The sequence below is a fragment of the Pecten maximus genome, chromosome 1 (genome assembly GCF_902652985.1).
Source record: "Pecten maximus chromosome 1, xPecMax1.1, whole genome shotgun sequence".
Taxonomy (NCBI): Eukaryota; Metazoa; Mollusca; class Bivalvia; order Pectinida; family Pectinidae; genus Pecten; species Pecten maximus.
In genome coordinates, this window is record NC_047015.1 from 16,265,972 (window position 1) to 16,288,386 (window position 22,415).

Sequence of the window (22,415 nt, forward strand, 5' to 3'; positions counted from 1 at the left end):
CCTGGATGATAAACAAAAAGACATGGATTCGTTTATCAAATGCCGAGAAATTTTCCTACCTATTCATGGTGGCTCATCTTTTTTGTTTGTTTAACATACTCCCTTTGATTTCACCCTTTCCTTTCTTTGCCTTCGTAGCAGCAACCAGTAAGCCATCATTCAAAACAAACCAGTTTGAGCATGCGTGTATGTCATATTTGTCTTGGCTCATTTACATATAGAGAGTGGATCAGTGGGTAGTTTCCCGGTTTTAGAATTATTGATTCTCACATTTTATCACCATTAGGGTATATATGTTCCTATAGTGGCTCGTTAGGGCCAAGTATCAAATCTCGCATTCTCGCGCTCTCGACCTTAGGTCGAGAGCGCGAGAATGCGAAAAAGCGACGGCGAGGGAGCGAAAACGCGAGAATGCGAGATTAGACCTTAACGGCCGCCCTCGCACTCTCGCTCCCTCGCGTAAGGAAGTCCGGTAATAGATAGAACCTCATCATGACAGTTTACAGTTTTGTTGTGTGTATATCTGTGGGTGATGGAGGTGAGTAGGATCGAAATCCAGAAAAAAAAGTTTAATAGGTCTGATACACTGACACACTGACACATACATAGGCCTAACTGTTTTATATGCTACCTTCGATTTACTACATGAGCCTCAATTATTGAAGTAATAAGCTAACAATTTAAACGTTGTCTAAGAATATCATCTACAGTACATTCAATGATTAATATTATACATTTGTATGTTTAATTTTAATGAAAACAGAGATACCAGGGATGATATATTTGGGGATTTGTTCTTCAATTATTACACAAATTTGGAATACCAGTAGTATAAGGTAAGTAGGCCTAATATATGCAGTAGCCACTAGCTAGTGATGTATAATGTCTTTTACGCAAGGGAGCGAGAGTGCGAGGACGGCCGTTAATGACTAATCTCGCGTTTTCGCGTTCTCGACCTTAGGTCGAAAACGCGAGAATGCGAAAACGCGATGGCGAGGGAGCGAAATCGCGACGGCGAGAGTGCGAGATTAATCTCGCGTTTTCGCCGTCGCGTTTTCGCATTCTCGCCGTCGAGTTTTCGCAATCTCGCGTTTTCGCTCTTTCGCATTCTCGCGTTTTCGCATTCTCGCGTTTTCGACCTAAGGTCGAGAGTGCGAGAATGCGAGATTTGATACTTGGCCCTAACGAGCCACCATATTATGGATATTGCTATAAACGACTTCTCTTGAACTATGCACTGAATATCAATCATTTTTCACCGTAAACATCCTTAGGTGTTGCTGATTCAAAATTGTACAAATGGCGGGTCTGACCCCTCGTCAAACGGGACTGAAGGGCAGGACTAAAAGGGAGCAATTTGGCTATATTGACATATAGGGTTCCTTTTCTAGAACTATATGTACCGGATATCATTTATATTTGATTGGAAGCATCGGTAGGTGGTGGTAATTCAAAATTGCACAAGTGGTTGGGCTGACCCTCCAGGGGTCTGAGGGACGGGGCCCAATAGGGGAAATATAGCAAATGATTTACAAGCCTACTTCAGGAGGAATGAAAGGACTTGATCCATCTTTGGTCTGAAGCATGCTTTGGTGAAGGGGAACACATTTTGTAGTCAAAATGGACCTCCCAGGGGTCAGTCTGAAGGATGGGATACCATAGGGGAAACATTTCACATTCTTCAAAATCCATCTTCTGTTTCAATGGCAAAATTCTGTTCAAATTCGGTCTGAACTATTCTTTGGTTAAGGGACATTATTTTCGTATAAACGGTGTGTCTGCGGCCCCTGAGAGGTGGGGCTCAATAGGGTAGCTAATACTTTAAAATCTTTCTTTTGAAGGTATGACAGGATTTTGTCTTAATTTAATGTATCCATAGTGGATATTAACAATCACTCTGTCTGCACGTCCGTCTATCTGTCCATCCACAAATCAAATTCCTGGCTGTTAACATCAGTAATTATTGACCGATTTACACGGCCAATATGTTCAATTTACAGAATAAATACTAAGGTCAAGTATAAAGGTCAAGGTCATTAGGATAAAAGGTCAAGGTAAAATTTGGTATATTTTCATAGTTGAAAATGTTGTTTGTCTTAATTAAACAAGAACTCCACTGACAAATGATCAAGGTTATTGGGTCAAACGTCAAGGTCATTTTGGTGTAATTAGAAGTGTTTTGTCAAAATCACTAAAATATACAGGGGAGCGATGCAGGCCCTCTGGACCTATTGTTAATTATTTGTTAGCGTATTTTGTGGATTAAATTTTTGATTTTTAATTTACATCTTTTAACGCCGATATGCATATGGACATTGATTAATGTATTAGGGTGCTGTGCATGTGAGTACATTAACGTGGAGTGTTTTTACCCAACTGTTACATTACAAAACACACACACACAAAAAAACAAAAAACAACAACAAAAAACAACAACAACAAAAAAACAACAAAAAACAAACTTGAATACTTATTTTAACCTTATATGACACGTTTACGTGTGATGGTATGTCATGTGTTATGTGAGATCCTTATATAACACGGTTACTTATGATGGTATGTCATGTGTGTTATGTGAGATCGTTATATGACTAGTTTACGTGTGATGGTAAGTCACGTGTTATGTGAGATCCTTATATGACACGTTTACATATGATGGTATGTCATGTGTTATGTGAGATCCTTATATGACACGTTTACGTGTGATGGTATGTCATGTGTGTTATGTGAGATCGTTATATGACACGTTTACATATGATGGTATATCATGTGTTATGCGAAATCCTTATATGACACGTTTACGTGTGATGGTATGTAATGTGTTATGTGAGATCCTTATATGACGCGTTTACTTATGACGGTATGTCACGTGTTATGTGAGATCGTTATATGGCACGTTTACTTATGATGGTATGTCATATGTGTTATGTGAGATCCTTATATGACACGTTTACATATGATGGTATGTCATGTGTGTTATGTGAGATCGTTATATGACACGGTTACTTATGATGGTATGTCATGTGTGTTATGTGAGATCCTTATATGACACGTTTACTTATGATGGTATGTCATGTGTTATGTGAGATCGTTATATGACACGTTTACGTGTGATGGTATGTCACGTGTTATGTGAGATCCTTATATGACACGTTTACGTGTAATGGTATGTCATGTGTTATGTGAGATCTGCACGTTTATTGTGGATTCATTCAGTAATTATTGACGATACACGCAAGATGTTCATTTACAGTAAAACTTAGTGTATTAGGTCAGGTCATTAGATAAGTCAAGACAATTAGTATATTTGTCATAGTAAATGTTGGAGTCTAATAACAGAAATATGACCATGATCAAGGTTATGGGTCAAAACGTCAGAGGTCATGTTGGTGTATTGAGAGTGTTTTGCAAATACTAGGGGAGCGATGGTGCAGGAGTCTTTGGACCGTTGTTAAATGATGTTGTTGGGTATTTGTGGATTATAAAGTTTTTGATGGTTTATTTTTGGAATCTTATAACACCGTTACTGTATGAACATTGATTAATGTATTAGGTTGCTGTGCATGTGAGTACATTAACGTGGAGTGTTTTTACCCAACTGTTACATTACAAAACACACACACACAAAAAAACAAAAAACAACAACAACAAAACAAAAAAAAAACAAAAACAAAAAAACAAAAAAACAAAAAAAACCTTGAATACTTATTTTAACCTTATATGACACGTTTACATATGATGGTAAGTCACGTGTTATGTGAGATCCTTATATGACACGTTTACTTATGATGGTATGTCATGTGTGTTATGTGAGATCCTTATATGACACGTTTACTTATGATGGTATGTCATGTGTGTTATGTGAGATCCTTATATGACACGTTTACTTATGACGGTATGTCACGTGTTATGTGAGACCCTTATATGACACGTTTACGTGTGATGATATGTCACGTGTTATGTGTGATCCTTATATGACACGTTTACGTGTGATGGTATGTCATGTGTGTTATGTGTGATCCTTATAGGACACGTTTACGTGTGATGGTATGTCATGTGTTATGTGAGATCCTTATTTGACACGTTTACTTATGACGGTATGTCATGTGTTATGTGAGATTTTTATTTCATACAGTTTTATTGTACATGTATGTAAAGGTGTTTAATTGTTTTGAGTTATTAATGAAAGCCATATGATCTACGATATTCACATGAAAAAATACAGTCACGTTTTCAGGAAAATGACTCTCAGGGCGAATACATGAATTGAATATATAATTTACTACGTTTCCGCCTATTCGTCGAAAAAATGTCATGTTTTTTTTACAGAATTGACAAATGTTTATTTACTTGAATGATGCCGTTAAACTATATAGCTGAGTAATCTACACTGTGTTTAGGAAAGCATTCTCAGGTCCCAGTTCCATCAATATTCCTAAATGTAACTAAAAGGATCTACATTTCCTCAAAAAAACCAGTTTTAATTGATATTACCATATAGTGAAAAATGAAGAAAAAAAAACAGGAACCTTTCTTTTACCTTTCACGCGAGAAATGGGATCCTGTCCCTACTTTTGCCTTCTCTTCGAATTCGTCCTTTTGATAATTCCACAGCAAGGGAATCTACATATATGGGAGATATATAAGAAGACCTCTCTTTAAGAAAGAAATCGCAATAACTAGATTCAACTCTTTGATACGTTGTTGCATAATCCAAAATATCGAATTTCTTTTATCAATACAATATACTAGCTGACTTTCTGTATATTGATATTTTTTATTTGTTTAAGTTGTGATATTCATAACATGTCAAAATTCTTTAAATGGCAATATGTTTGATTAGATATAGTCAAATCGACATAAACCATGTCAACAAACTGATGTTTATCAAAAGTAGACGTATGCTTCCGTACCTTGAAGACACTAAACGTGAAAATGGGGAATAGGAAGCACACATACTCGGTTAATTATGGAGACTCCTAGCCAGTCTACATCATGTTCGGTCGCTAGGACATGCTCGGTTAATTATGAAGACTATTGGCCAGTCCACATCTAGTTCGGTCGCCAAGACATGCCCGGTTAATTATGGAGACCCCTGGTCAGTCTACATCATGTTCGGTCGTTAGGACATGCTCGGTTAATTATGGAGACTCCTGGCCAGTCTACATCATGTTCGGTCGTTAGGACACGCTCGGTTAATTATGGAGACTCCTGGCCAGTCTACATCATGTTCGGTCGTTAGGACACGCTCGGTTAATTATGGAGACTCCTGGCCAGTCTACATCATGTTCGGTCGTTAGGACATGCCCGGTTAAATATGGAGACTCCTGGCCAGTCTACATCATGTTCGGTCGATAGGACACGCTCGGTTAATTATGGAGACTCCTGGCCAGTCTACATCATGTTCGGTCGTTAGGACACGCTCGGTTAATTATGGAGAGTTCCCTGGTCAGTCTACATCATGTTCGGTCGCTAAGACATGCTCGGTTAATTATGGAGACTCCTGGTCAGTCTACATCATGTTCGGGCGCTAGGACATGCTCTGTTAATTATGAAGACTCCGAGCCAATATTCATCATGTTTGGTCTCTAAGACGTTTACAACGAAGGTATTTGCTGTAGATGATATTTGATCCTCAAACCAATGCTATCCGAGATTCTGCGATGTAGGAAGTCTTCTAGAGTTTTCCATGGTGGCGTTGGCGGGATTACTATGAGATTTGTGGCCGGATTTCAAATAAACACAGATTCCTTTCTTCAGCAGGAAGGCACTCGGACATAGATCAAATTTTTTTTTTAAACACAACACGCTCTCTTAGTTTTGGGTGACACTTGCTTTATTTACCCTTTACTTTTGGAAATATTCGCTCGATGGAATGTCTAGTCGTTGTACCCACATCAACCATGGCAGGTGTTGAAGTTGATGGCACTGCTAACTTTGTTGCTGAATGTTCTTACTACGCCTACGCATGAAGAGGTTGACCAAAGTGAAGTACAAATACTGGGTACAGGCCCGTGTGTATGACATAACGATAAACTATACCACAGTTTTCACTGGTCCGCCTGCACCCACAGGAGCGTGTACGTTCATATGCACATTGCTGATGTAGTCCGTTTCATCTACATATCTGAAACAGAAAGGTTTGCGACTGCCGCTGCGGAAACACGGCTTCCTACGATGGCCGATATCAGCCGTCACGTTACTCGCATTTATGTGATGCGAGTAACCTGACATAGTAAAAATCACATGACAGGTTACTAGCATGTGATGCGAGTAACCTGACATAGTAAAAATCACATGACAGGTTACTAGCATGTGATGCGAGTAACCTGACATAGTAAAAATCACATGACAGGTTACTAGCATGTGATGCGAGTAACCTGACATAGTAAAAATCACATGACGGGTTACTCTCATGTGATGCGAGTAACCTGACATAGTAAAAATCACATGACAGGTTACTAGCATGTGATGCGAGTAACTGTACACAGTCGCGAATGAGATGACTGTACACTTACAAAACCCATTAACATTCCAGAGTATAGTTTTACTAGACCTTTCAAAAGAGGTTATCATGGCGACTGTAGAAAATGGTTTTATAAGCCAAGGTGTGGCATGTATATGCAATGAAGCTCGTGTAGTCTTGTCAATTCATTATTTGACCACAGACTAATTGCAACAGATTTTTTTGATTTTTCCTGTAGATTGGTATATTTATGTGATAGAAAAAAATGCCCTAAAATCTAAATTGGGGGAAATGGTTTTATTCACCAAATAGAATTGAGGAAATAAGAGAAATTGACCAATATTATACTCTTGAGTGACATTGGACGAGAGATTTTGTATGCAACACAAATAGACTAAAATAGTCAATTGGAACTATATGTACTATACTGTACAAAGCCACCTGTCATGTGATTTTTACTATGTCAGGTTACTCGCATCACATGCTAGTAACCTGTCATGTGATTTTTACTATGTCAGGTTACTCGCATCACACGCTAGTAACCCGTCATGTGATTTTTACTATGTCAGGTTACTCGCATCACACGCTAGTAACCCGTCATGTGATTTTTACTATGTCAGGTTACTCGCATCACACGCTAGTAACCCGTCATGTGATTTTTACTATGTCAGGTTACTCGCATCACACGCTAGTAACCTGTCATGTGATTTTTACTATGGCAGGTTACTCGCATCACATGCTAGTAACCCGTCATGTGATTTTTACTATGTCAGGTTACTCGCATCACATAAATGCGAGTAACGTGACGGCTGATATCGGCCATCGTAGCTTCCTCCTCTTAATGTTGGTATGTCTGTAATCTTTTGTCAGCTTTCGACTGGATCATGACCTATATGGCCTGTCTATTTCCGTCCTTTTATGACCCTGCCAGGAAAGCACTCCAGTGGTAAGATAACATCTCATTATTGGGGTCCGCATGTAGTTCCTTGATCTTTTCCGACAAAGCTTATATTATTATGCAAATGTGACCTAGATTTCTTCACTGATGGACATAGTATGCGAGCTACTAAGTGCTTCGGCTTTACGTAGGTGATGGAATGGATGATACGAAATGTTAGATACTGTTTTGAGGAGGCCATGAGGTAGATGTTTCTTTACACGTGTTGTAAATTCGTTTGTATTGCTATCTAACCCTCTATGTTTCTTGATGTATTTCATGATGTCGGTCTTCTGCATACATGGATGTTCTTCATCGAGACTGGTACAATGAGGTGTTTGCAACTTTCGGTTTTTAATCGTCATCGATGTATCGAGAGCGACCCTTCATTTTCATTTCATCAAATCTGATTGACAAAGTTGTTATCAGTCAATTGGATAGAATAACAGACAAAAACATACATACATATATAAATTATCTCCATAAAATGGCACAAAGTGATGTAAACAGTGAGAAAATAGTTTAAACATATTAAAAATGAAAAATAACATGAAATAACTCATAATAACACAATAATAAGGGGAGTATCTAATGAAAGAAACATCTCGCACACCTCATACACACTTACACAAGTTTACACAAGTAATCTGTATAGCTACATTTGGCACCAAAGTCTCCCATTGCCTCCATGTTAATCTAGGCTGCATCGATAAGCGTATAGATGCAGTCAAGATCACATGACGTGATTGTTACGTCATTTTGAGATGACAAATGTGAACAATATCTAAAGTAATTTCCTCTTAGTCGTACCATGAATTAAATATCTTCCAAAATTCCTTAAAGTTTTAACATTATTGCTAGAGATGTTTAGACACAATTGGATTGGGCACAAGTTTTATCTACTTATAAAAGCCCTGTCCACAAATATATATTACAAAGATTGTGATAGCTACACAGTATACTTAAGCAAAGCACAGAAGAATGACAGGAAGAAAGAGAGATCTAAGAGTAAGATGATTATTGCTACATTAGGATATACTACAAATAAGGGTTCATAAACGATATACACATTATATATCTTTAAACAAACATAAGTAAAACTAATTAAAAACTAATGCATGGCACAGTCTATCTACACATCCAATACACGTCACTTATCCATTGTCCACAAAAACACATTACTTAAATCCTTCATCGGTCACTCCTGAACTTCATGGGTTTCTTATTACATTCATTTATTCATTCATTCAAAGGTATACAGGCGTAATCTGGTCAAAGAAATTGTGAAATTAAAAGACATTAGAAATAGGAATAAAAATATATTCAAAACTTGTGTGAGAGCCAAAGTACAGGAACTGGCTCATCTAGCCTTTCTTAAACAAATCACATGTAAGTTTCTTAGAACACAATTAGTATCATTGTAAAAGCGACCAGCAATTCGCATGATACATCATTTCCTGAAAGGTCATAGTACATTTATATGATTTTCCAGGGAGGATTTCTGGATATCTTAAGATAAACGGAGTATTTGTTTAGACACCTTTGCAATGAGTGCTCTTAATTAACTTACAATCTACATCTTAGCAACAGTTATGCACGTTCTGTTGAAAAGGACAATATTATTGAAAAGGACAAGATGGCTGACGGATTCATGTAACACGCTTCATGTTGGAATCTGTAAAGAAGGCTTCATGTTGGAATCTGTAAAGAAGGCCTCATGTTGGAATCTGTAAAGAAGGCTTCATGTTGGAATCTGTAAAGAAGGCTTCATGTTGGAATCTGTAAAGAAGGCCTCATGTTGGAATCTGTAAAGAAGGCTTCATGTTGGAATCTGTAAAGAAGGCTTCATGTTGGAATCTGTAAAGAAGGCTTCATGTTGGAATCTGTGAAAAAGGTAACATGTTGGAATTTGTGAAGAAGGCTTCATGTTGGAATCTGTAAAAAATGTTTCATGTTGGAATCTGTGAAAAAGGTAATATGTTGGAATTTGTAAAAAAGACTTCATGTTGGAATCTGTAAAAAAAAAAAAGGCAAGCTATACTCCGAGAAACACTGCAAGTGAAGCTGACTGACACTTTGTGGTTTTCCATGCGGGTAGGTAGTTATCAAGTCGATATCATTATACCTAGGTATCTAACAATTCAATGATACGAGGATATCAACTAATATAACACATTTTAGATACGATATAATTGTTCTGATAGACACCATTTACCTCCACTATACATGTAATTAGAGGTTGATCGAGTGCGAGTGATTTGTGATTTTAGTATTTTTTTCTTTTTGCGTTATGATATATATGATATACAAGATTGACTTGTCGATATCTGATATTTATTAACAGTAATTTTGATATTGAAATGTCCAGCAAACAATCACCATAGACTAGTGTATTTTTTCATTCAGTAGGTTTCCTCGATTTCATTGGGAACAACATACAGATGAATTGTGTGAACGAACACATTCAGATAAAAGATAAAATCAAGTTTCGACACAGGTGAGGAAATGTTGGATATATTTTTTGTTGTTGGATACTTTATTGCATGATAAGAAAATGCAGTAAAAATGAAATGTCGCTGATAAGTTTTGTACGACATTAAAGAGGGGAATACATCGGTGATGTGGAACATTAAGGTCAACAAGTTTGAATGTAATCGACTATGATTAGCTGTTCTGAGTACATGGTATGATTGAATACAATGACGAAATAAAACACGATGTATTTTCTTATTTTTGAGTAACTTATCATTTCGCTCAATTTAACCAGACGAGTGCACCCATTTCCTATAACTGTTTGGGCATATGTTGGTTTACATGTGTAATGAACATGGTAACAGTTTTTGAACATGCCCCAAACACTATTTTCTTTATAAGAAGACCAAGGGAGAAGTTGCGAACCTATTTTGTTTGTTCCGATTACAAAGGTTACAAATTGCAGCGTACCATAATAGATGATGTTTTGGGTCTAACTCGCTGTACACGTGTTACCCATCTTTAACTATAACACACATTTAACTATAACTTACACACATTTAACAATAAACACATTTAACTATACCTTACACACATTTAACAACAAAACACATTTAACTATTACTTACACTCATTTAACAACAAGCACATTTAACTATAACTTACACACATTTAACAATAAACACATTTAATTATACCTTACACACATTTAACAACAAAATACATTTAATTATAACTTACACACATTTAACAACAAAGCACATTTAACTATAACTTACACACATTTAACAACAAAGCACATTTAACTATACCTTACACACATTTAACAATAAACACATTTAACTATACCTTACACACATTTAACAATAAACACATTTAACTATAACTTACACACATTTAACAATAAACACATTTAACTATAACTTACACACATTTAACAATAAACACATTTAACTATACCTTACACACATTTAACTATAACTTACACACATTTAACAATAAACACATTTAACTATACCTTACACACATTTAACAATAAACACATTTAACTATAACTTACACACATTTAACAATAAAACACATTTAACTATAACTTACACACATTTAACAATAAACACATTTAACTATACCTTACACACATTTAACAATACACACATTTAACTATACCTTACACACATTTAACAATAAACACATTTAACTATAACTTACACACATTTAACAATAAACACATTTAACTATACCTTACACACATTTAACAATAACCACATTTAACTATAACTTACACACATTTAACAATAAACACATTTAACTATACCTTACACACATTTAACAATAAACACTCACCATAGACTAGTGTATTTTTTCATTCAGTAGGTTTCCTCGATTTCATTGGGAACAACATACAGATGAATTGTGTGAACGAACACATTCAGATAAAAGATAAAATCAAGTTTCGACACAGGTGAGGAAATGTTGGATATATTTTTTGTTGTTGGATACTTTATTGCATGATAAGAAAATGCAGTAAAAATGAAATGTCGCTGATACGTTTTGTACGACATTAAAGAGGGGAATACAGCGGTGATGTGGAACATTAAGGTCAACAAGTTTGAATGTAATCGACTATGATTAGCTGTTCTGAGTACATGGTATGATTGAATACAATGACGAAATAAAACACGATGTATTTTCTTATTTTTGAGTAACTTATCATTTCGCTCAATTTAACCAGACGAGTGCACCCATTTCCTATAACTGTTTGGGCATATGTTGGTTTACATGTGTAATGAACATGGTAACAGTTTTTGAACATGCCCCAAACACTATTTTCTTTATAAGAAGACCAAGGGAGAAGTTGCGAACCTATTTTGTTTGTTCCGATTACAAAGGTTACAAATTGCAGCGTACCATAATAGATGATGTTTTGGGTCTAACTCGCTGTACACGTGTTACCCATCTTTAACTATAACACACATTTAACTATAACTTACACACATTTAACAATAAACACATTTAACTATACCTTACACACATTTAACAACAAACACATTAAATACTTTCACTGCATTAACAACAAGCACATTTAACTAGAAAACACCATGAACAACAAAACACATTTAATTTAACTACACACAGGTAACAACAAAGCACATTTAACAATAAACAACACATTAACAACAAAGCACAGGGAACATACCGGACACACAGGAACAATAAACACATTAACTAGACCTTACACACAGGAACAAGAAACACAAACGAGAAAGGAACCACACAGGGAACAAGAAAAACACTATAACGACACACATACAGTGAACAAGAAACACATTAACGATACCTACAAACAGTTTGAACTAAACTTACACACATAACAAAAACACATTAACAACCGACACACATTTAACAATAAACACATTTAACTATAACTTACACACATTGAACAATAAACACATTTAACTATAACTTACACACATTTAACAATAAACACATTTAACTATACCTTACACACATTTAACAATAAACACATTTAACTATACCTTACACACATTTAACAATAAACACATTTAACTATAACTTACACACATTTAACAATAAACACATTTAACTATACCTTACACACATTTAACAATAAACACATTTAACTATAACTTACACACATTTAACAATAAACACATTTAACTATACCTTACACACATTTAACAATAAACACTCACCATAGACTAGTGTATTTTTTCATTCAGTAGGTTTCCTCGATTTCATTGGGAACAACATACAGATGAATTGTGTGAACGAACACATTCAGATAACAGATAAAATCAAGTTTCGACACAGGTGAGGAAATGTTGGATATATTTTTGTTGTTGGATACTTTATTGCATGATAAGAAAATGCAGTAAAAATGAAATGTCGCTGATAAGTTTTGTACGACATTAAAGAGGGGAATACATCGGTGATGTGGAACATTAAGGTCAACAAGTTTGAATGTAATCGACTATGATTAGCTGTTCTGAGTACATGGTATGATTGAATACAATGACGAAATAAAACACGATGTATTTTCTTATTTTTGAGTAACTTATCATTTCGCTCAATTTAACCAGACGAGTGCACCCATTTCCTATAACTGTTTGGGCATATGTTGGTTTACATGTGTAATGAACATGGTAACAGTTTTTGAACATGCCCCAAACACTATTTTCTTTATAAGAAGACCAAGGGAGAAGTTGCGAACCTATTTTGTTTGTTCCGATTACAAAGGTTACAAATTGCAGCGTACCATAATAGATGATGTTTTGGGTCTAACTCGCTGTACACGTGTTACCCATCTTTAACTATAACACACATTTAACTATAACTTACACACATTTAACAATAAACACTTTAACTATAACTAACAAACCATTAACACTAAAAACACCTTAACTCTAATTTACACACACTTTATCTATAACACACATATAACTGTACTTACACATCAATAACTATAACTTACACACCTTTATCTATAACACACATTTAATGGTAACTTACACAACCTTTATCTATAACACACAATTAACTGTAACTTAACACCTTGTAAACACACATTTAAGGTAACACACACCTTAGAGAACAAACATTAAGGTAACACAAAAACCGAAGAAAAACACAGGTAAGTGAACTTACCACCTTATCATAACAACATGGAAGGGGACTGACACACCTGGATATAGAACACACTTTAACGAAACTACAACACTTTATCTATAAAATTAACGGGAACGACAACCGTACATAACACACATGACGAACGTCACACCTTTTTTTCTAAAACATTAAAGGGGGAAGGTACACCCGTACGATAACACACGGGGAACGAAACCACCACAAAAAGACAGGGAACGAACTGACAAAACCTTTATTAACCACATTTAACGAATTACACACCACGAAACACAACACGAACGGGTAACTGACACAACAATAACAACCAAAGAGGGAAGAAAACGAACAAGGGTAACAAAAACACGGGGAAAGAACGGACACAAATGAAACAATAAAAAAAACAAGGAACGAGAAGACACACATGAAACAATAAAATACCTTTAACTATAACTTACACACATCTTTATTAATCAAACACATTTAACTATATGTATAAATTACACGCTTTTAACAATTAAACACTTTTAAATATAACGTACACATCTATAACTATACTTTATACATCTTTTACTATAAAAAAACCCTTTAACAATGACACACATTTAACTATAACTTACACACATTTAACAACACGCACATTTAACTATAACTTACACACAATTAACAACAAAGCACATTTAACTATAACTTACACACATTTAACAACAAAACACATTTAACTATAACTTACACACATTTAACAATAAACACATTTAACTATACCTTACACACATTTAACAACAAAACACATTTAACTATAACTTACACTCATTTAACAACAAGCACATTTAACTATAACTTACACACATTTAACAACAAAACACATTTAATTATAACTTACACACATTTAACAACAAAATACATTTAATTATAACTTACACACATTTAACAACAAGCACATTAACTATAACTTAACAACATTAAAACAAAGACAGTTAACGAACCGTACACACAAACAAGGAAACACAGGGAACAACCCGGACACAAAAACAAGAAACACAGGAACTGAGAACGGACGAACAAGGAATAAAAGAAAAACACAGGTAAAGAACGACCCATTTTTTTTTAAAAGGAAACACAGGGAACAAAACCAACACATTAACAAAAAACCAAGGAAAAGGACCCAAAGTTTGAAGATAACGACACAAGTGGACAATAAAAAAAAGGTTTACTTACCTACAAAACAGGGTAACAATAAACAACAGGGAACAAAACACACACAGTAACAAAAACACGGGAACAGACCTTACACACAGGAACAAAAACACATTAAATAATTACACACTTTTTAACAATAAACACAGTAACATAACACACACATTTAACAAAAAACCCCTTTTAACTATAACTTACACACATAACAAAAAACACATGAACAGTACGACCCCCACATTTAAACAAAAAACACATTTAACTATAAAATTACACACTTTAACAATAAACACATTTACTATACTTTACAACACATTTAACAATACACATTTAACTAGACCTTACACACATTTAACAATAAACACATTTAACTATACCTTACACACATTTAACAATAAACACATTTAACTATACCTTACACACATTTAACAACAAACACATTTAACTATAACTTACACACCTTTATCTATAACACACATTTAACTGTAACTTACACACCTTTATCTATAACACACACTTAACTGTAAATTACACATCAATAACTATACCTTATAAATATTTTACTACAACTAAACAAAAAAGCTTTAACAATAACACACATTTAACTATAACGTACACACATTAACATAAAACACAATTAACTAGAACTTACCAACACAATTAAACAATAAAATAACCTTAACTATAACTTACACAACATCGTTATTAATCAAACACCATTTAACTATATGGTATAAATTACACGCTTTTAAACAATTAAACACTACTTGTAAATATACGTAAACACATCTATAACTATACCTTATACATCTTTTACTATAAAAAAAACCCTTTAACAATAACACACATTTAACTATAACTTACACACATTTAACAACAAGCACATTTAACTATAACTTACACACATTTAACAACAAAACACATTTAACTATAACTTACACACATTTAACAATAAACACATTTAACTATACCTTACACACATTTAACAACAAACACATTTAACTATAACTTACACACATTTAACAACAAAACACATTTAACTATAACTTACACACATTTAACAATAAACACATTTAACTATACCTTACACACATTTAACAATAAACACATTTAACTATAACTTACACACATTTAACAATAAACACATTTAACTATACCTTACACACATTTAACAATAAACACTCACCATAGACTAGTGTATTTTTTCATTCAGTAGGTTTCCTCGATTTCATTGGGAACAACATACAGATGAATTGTGTGAACGAACACATTCAGATAAAAGATAAAATCAAGTTTCGACACAGGTGAGGAAATGTTGGATATATTTTTTGTTGTTGGATACTTTATTGCATGATAAGAAAATGCAGTAAAAATGAAATGTCGCTGATAAGTTTTGTACGACATTAAAGAGGGGAATACATCGGTGATGTGGAACATTAAGGTCAACAAGTTTGAATGTAATCGACTATGATTAGCTGTTCTGAGTACATGGTATGATTGAATACAATGACGAAATAAAACACGATGTATTTTCTTTTTTTTGAGTAACTTATCATTTCGCTCAATTTAACCAGACGAGTGCACCCATTTCCTATAACTGTTTGGGCATATGTTGGTTTACATGTGTAATGAACATGGTAACAGTTTTTGAACATGCCCCAAACACTATTTTCTTTATAAGAAGACCAAGGGAGAAGTTGCGAACCTATTTTGTTTGTTCCGATTACAAAGGTTACAAATTGCAGCGTACCATAATAGATGATGTTTTGGGTCTAACTCGCTGTACACGTGTTACCCATCTTTAACTATAACACACATTTAACTGTAACTTACACACATTTAAAAATTAAACACTTTTAACTATAACTAACAAACCATTAACACTAAAACACCTTTAACTCTAATTTACACACCTTTATCTATAACACACATATAACTGTAACTTACACATCAATAACTATAACTTACACACCTTTATCTATAACACACATTTAATTGTAACTTACACACCTTTATCTATAACACACAATTAACTGTAACCTTAACACCTTTATCTATAACACACATTTAACTGTAACTTACACACCTTTATATATAACACACATTTAATTGTAACTTACACACCTTTATCTATAACACACATGTAACTGTAACTTACACACCTTTATCTATAACACACATGTAACTGTAACTTACACACCTTTATATATAACACACATTTAACTGTAACTTACACACCTTTATCTATAACACATTTAACTGTAACTTACACACCTTTATCTATAACACACATTTAACTGTAACTTACACACCTTTATATATAACACACATTTAACTGTAACTTACACACCTTTATCTATAACACATTTAACTGTAACTTACACACCTTTATCTATAACACACATTTAACTGTAATTTACACACCTTTATCTATAACACACATTTAACTGTAACTTACACACCTTTATCTATAACACACACTTAACTGTAAATTACACATCAATAACTATACCTTATAAGATACACAACGTAACAAACCAACAATGCAAACACAGTGGAACTAGAACTTACACCACATTAAACAATGAAACACAATGAACTGAACTACACACAGTAAACATGAAAATAACGGAACTGAAACTTACACACACGGGATGTAAGCAAACACAGGAAACTAGAATGGATAGAAATACACGCGTGTAACAAGGAAAACACTGTGGAAAAGAACGACACACATACGACGACCTATACACGTGGACGAGAAAAAAAAACCGTGAACAATAAACACACATTGTAACTAAACGCAGCACAACAACAAGAACAAGAACTATAACTACAAAGGAACAAACAAAGCACAGGTAACGAGAACGGACACACAGGAAACAACAAAACACAGGGAACGAGAACGGACACACAGGGAACAAGAAAACACAGGGAACGAGACGGACACAAAGGGAACAACAAAAACAACAGGTGAACGAGAAGGACACACAGGGAACAACAAAGCACAGGGAACGAGAACGGACACACAGGGAACAAAAACACAGGGAACGAGACGGACACACAGGGAACAAGAAACACAGGAACGAGAACGGACACACAGGGAACAAGAAAACAGGGAACGAGAAGGACACACAGGGAACAAGAACAACAGGGAAACGAGACGAAACAAGGGAACGAAACGGACACACAGGGAACAACGAAAACAGGGAACGAGACGGACACACAGGGAACAAGAAACACAAGGGAACGAGAACGGACACACAGGGAAAAGAGAAACACAGGAACGAGAACGGACACACATGGAACAAGAAACACAAGGAACGAGAACGGACACACAGGGAACAAGAAACACAGGAACGAGACCGGACACACAGGGAACAAGAAACACAGGGGGAAACGAGAACGGACACACAGGGAACAAGAAACACAGGAACGAGACCGGACACACAGGGAACAAGAACACAGGGAACGGGAACGGACACACAGGGAACAAGAAACAAGGGAACGAGACCGACACCAGGAACAAGAAACACATGGAACGAGAACGGACACACAGGGAACAACAAACACAGGGAACGAGACCGGACACACAGGGAACAACAAACACAGGGAACGAGAACCGACACATGAGGGAACAAGAAACACAGGGAACGAGACCGGACACACAGGGAACAAGAAACACCAGGGAACGAGAACGGACACACAGGGAACAACAAACACAGGGAACGAGAACCGACACACATGGAACAAACAAACACAGGGAACGAGAACGGACACACAGGACCAGAAAACACATGAACAGAACGGACACAATGGAACAAGAAACACAGGGAACGTGTACCGGACACACAGGGAACAAGAAAACACAGGAACGAGACCGACACACATTGAACAATAAACACATGGGAACTAACGTACACACAGTGAACAACAAACACAGGTAACGATAACGTACACACGGACAACAACACATTGTAACTGTAACGAAACACACCTTTATCTATAACACACACTTAACTGTAAATTACACATCAATAACTATACCTTATAAATATTTTACTACAACTAACAAACCTTTAACAATAACACACATTTAACTATAACTTACACACATTAAACAATAAAACACAATTAACTAGAACTTACACACATTAAACAATAAAATACCTTTAACTATAACTTACACACATCTTTATTAATCAAACACATTTAACTATATGTATAAATTACACGCTTTTAACAATTAAACACTTTTAAATATAACGTACACATCTATAACTATACCTTATACATCTTTTACTATAAAAAAAACCCTTTAACAATAACACACATTTAACTATAACTTACACACATTTAACAACAAACACATTTAACTATAACTTACACACATTTAAACAACAAAAACACATTAACTATAACTTACACACATTTAACAATAACACATTTACTATACCTTACACACATTATAACAACAAACACTTTAACTATAACTTACACACATTTAACAACAAAAACACATTTAACTATAACTTACACGGCACATTAACAATAAACACATTTAACGATACCTTACACACATTGAACAATAAACACATTTAACTATAACTTACACACATTTAACAATAAACACATTTAACTATACCTTACACACATTTAACAATAAACAATCACCATAGACTAGTGTATTTTTTCATTCAGTAGGTTTCCTCGATTTCATTGGGAACAACATACAGATGAATTGTGTGAACGAACACATTCAAGATAAAAGATAAAATCAAGTTTCGACACAGGTGAGGAAATGTTGGATATATTTTTTGTTGTTGGATACTTTATTGCATGATAAGAAAATGCAGTAAAAATGAAATGTCGCTGATAAGTTTTGTACGACATTAAAGAGGGGAATACATCGGTGATGTGGAACATTAAGGTCAACAAGTTTGAATGTAATCGACTATGATTAGCTGTTCTGAGTACATGGTATGATTGAATACAATGACGAAATAAAACACGATGTATTTTCTTATTTTTGAGTAACTTATCATTTCGCTCAATTTAACCAGACGAGTGCACCCATTTCCTATAACTGTTTGGGCATATGTTGGTTTACATGTGTAATGAACATGGTAACAGTTTTTGAACATGCCCCAAACACTATTTTCTTTATAAGAAGACCAAGGGGGAAGTTGCGAACCTATTTTGTTTGTTCCGATTACAAAGGTTACAAATTGCAGCGTACCATAATAGATGATGTTTTGGGTCTAACTCGCTGTACACGTGTTACCCATCTTTAACTATAACACACATTTAACTGTAACTTACACACATTTAAAAATTAAACACTTTTAACTATAACTAACAAACCATTAACACTAAAACACCTTTAACTCTAATTTACACACCTTTATCTATAACACACATATAACTGTAACTTACACATCAATAACTATAACTTACACACCTTTATCTATAACACACATTTAATCGTAACTTACACACCTTTATCTATAACACACATGTAACTGTAACTTACACACCTTTATCTATAACACACATTTAACTGTAACTTACACATCAATAACTATAACTTACACACCTTTATCTATAACACACAATTAACTGTAACTTACACACCTTTATATATAACACACATGTAACTGTAACTTACACACCTTTATATATAACACACATGTAACTGTAACTTACACACCTTTATCTATAACACACATGTAACTGTAACTTACACACCTTTATATATAACACACATGTAACTGTAACTTACACACGTTTATCTATAACACACATGTAACTGTAACGTACACACCTTTATCTATAACACACTTGTAACTGTAACTTACACACCTTTATATATAACACACATTTAACTGTACTTACACACCTTTAATCTATACACACATTTAACTGTAACTTACAGCCCTTTATCTATAACACACATTTAACTGTACTTACACACCTTTATCTATAACACCATTTAACTGTAACTTACACACCTTTTCTATAAACACACACTTAACTGTAAATTACACACAATAACTATACCTTATAAATAGACGACAAACGAACAAACCTTAACAATCAAACACACAAACTATAACTCACACAGTAAACAATGAAAACACATTAACTAGAATTACACACAAAACAATAAAATACCTGAACTAGAACTACACACATCTTTAAACAAAACACATGAACTAATGAAAATGTACACCTTTTAACAATTAAACACAGTGAAAAAGGACACACAGAACAGACAACACAGGAACAACAGACATAAGGAAACAAAACATGAGAAACGTAACAGGGAACAACACCGGGAACGAAGACACACGGGAACAAAAACACAGGGAAGAGAACGGACACACAGGGAACAACAAAACAGTGAAGAGAACGGACACACAGGGAACAACAAGACAGAACGAAAGGACACAGGACAAAACACAGGAACGAACCGGACACACAGGGAACAAGAAACACAGGAACAGACCGACACACAGGGAACAAGAAACACAGGGAACGAAGGCAACGGGACGCACAGGGAACAAGGGAACACACAGGGAACGAGAACGGACACACAGGAACAAGAAACACAGGGAACGAGACCGGACACACAGGGAACAAGAAAACAGGAACGAGACGGACACACAGGGAAAGAGAACGACACACAGGAACAAGAAAAACAGGGAAAGAGACCGGACAAACAGGGAACAAGAAACAAGGAACGAGAACGGACACACAGGGAAAAGAAACACAGGGAACGAGACCGGACACAGGGAACAAGAAACACAGGGAACGAAACGGACACACAGGGAACAAGAAACACAGGGAACGAGACGGACACAAGGGAACAAAAACACAGGGAACGAGAACGGACACACAGGGAACAAGAAACACAGGGAACGAGACGGACACACAGGGAACAAGAAAAACAGGGAACGAGAACGGACAACAGGGAACAAGGGAAAAACAGGGAAGAGACCGGGCACACAGGAACAAGAACACATTAACGAAAAGACACAAAGGGAACAAGAAACACAGGAAACGAGACCGGACACACAGGGGAAAAAGAAAAAACAGGGAACGAAACGGACACACAGGGAACAACAAACAATTTAACTAACACACACCTTTACTAAAACACATTTTAAAGTAACTACAAACCTTATCTATAACACACACTTAACTGTAAATTAACACAATAACTATACCTTATAAATATTTTACTACAACTACAAACCTTAACAATAACACACATTTAACTATAACTTACACACATTAAACAATAAAACACAATTAACTAGAACTTACACACATTAAACAATAAAATACCTTTAACTATAACTTACACACATCTTTATTAATCAAACACATTTAACTATATGTATAAATTACACGCTTTTAACAATTAAACACTTTTAAATATAACGTACACATCTATAACTATACCTTATACATCTTTTACTATAAAAAAAAACCCTTTAACAATAACACACATTTAACTATAACTTACACACATTTAACAACAAGCACATTTAACTATAACTTACACACATTTAACAACAAAGCACATTTAACTATAACTTACACACATTTAACAACAAAACACATTTAACTATAACTTACACACATTTAACAATAAACACATTTAACTATACCTTACACACATTTAACAACAAACACATT

General features: G+C 34.9%; 2 protein-coding genes across 2 annotated transcripts; both read left to right on the forward strand.

Moving 5' to 3' along the window:
• Nucleotides 1-532: 532 nt before the first annotated feature.
• Nucleotides 533-18,658, forward strand: LOC117330833 (transcription initiation factor TFIID subunit 1-like). Its single transcript, XM_033889395.1, has 2 exons — nucleotides 533-538; nucleotides 17,519-18,658. The coding sequence occupies exons 1-2, from the start codon at nucleotides 533-535 to the stop codon at nucleotides 18,656-18,658; spliced, it is 1,146 nt and encodes a 381-aa protein (XP_033745286.1).
• A 2,362-nt stretch (nucleotides 18,659-21,020) lies between these two features.
• LOC117330915 (splicing regulatory glutamine/lysine-rich protein 1-like) lies at nucleotides 21,021-21,848 on the forward strand. The gene has a single exon (XM_033889514.1). The coding sequence runs from the start codon at nucleotides 21,021-21,023 to the stop codon at nucleotides 21,846-21,848; it is 828 nt and encodes a 275-aa protein (XP_033745405.1).
• The last annotated feature ends 567 nt before the right edge of the window (nucleotides 21,849-22,415 follow it).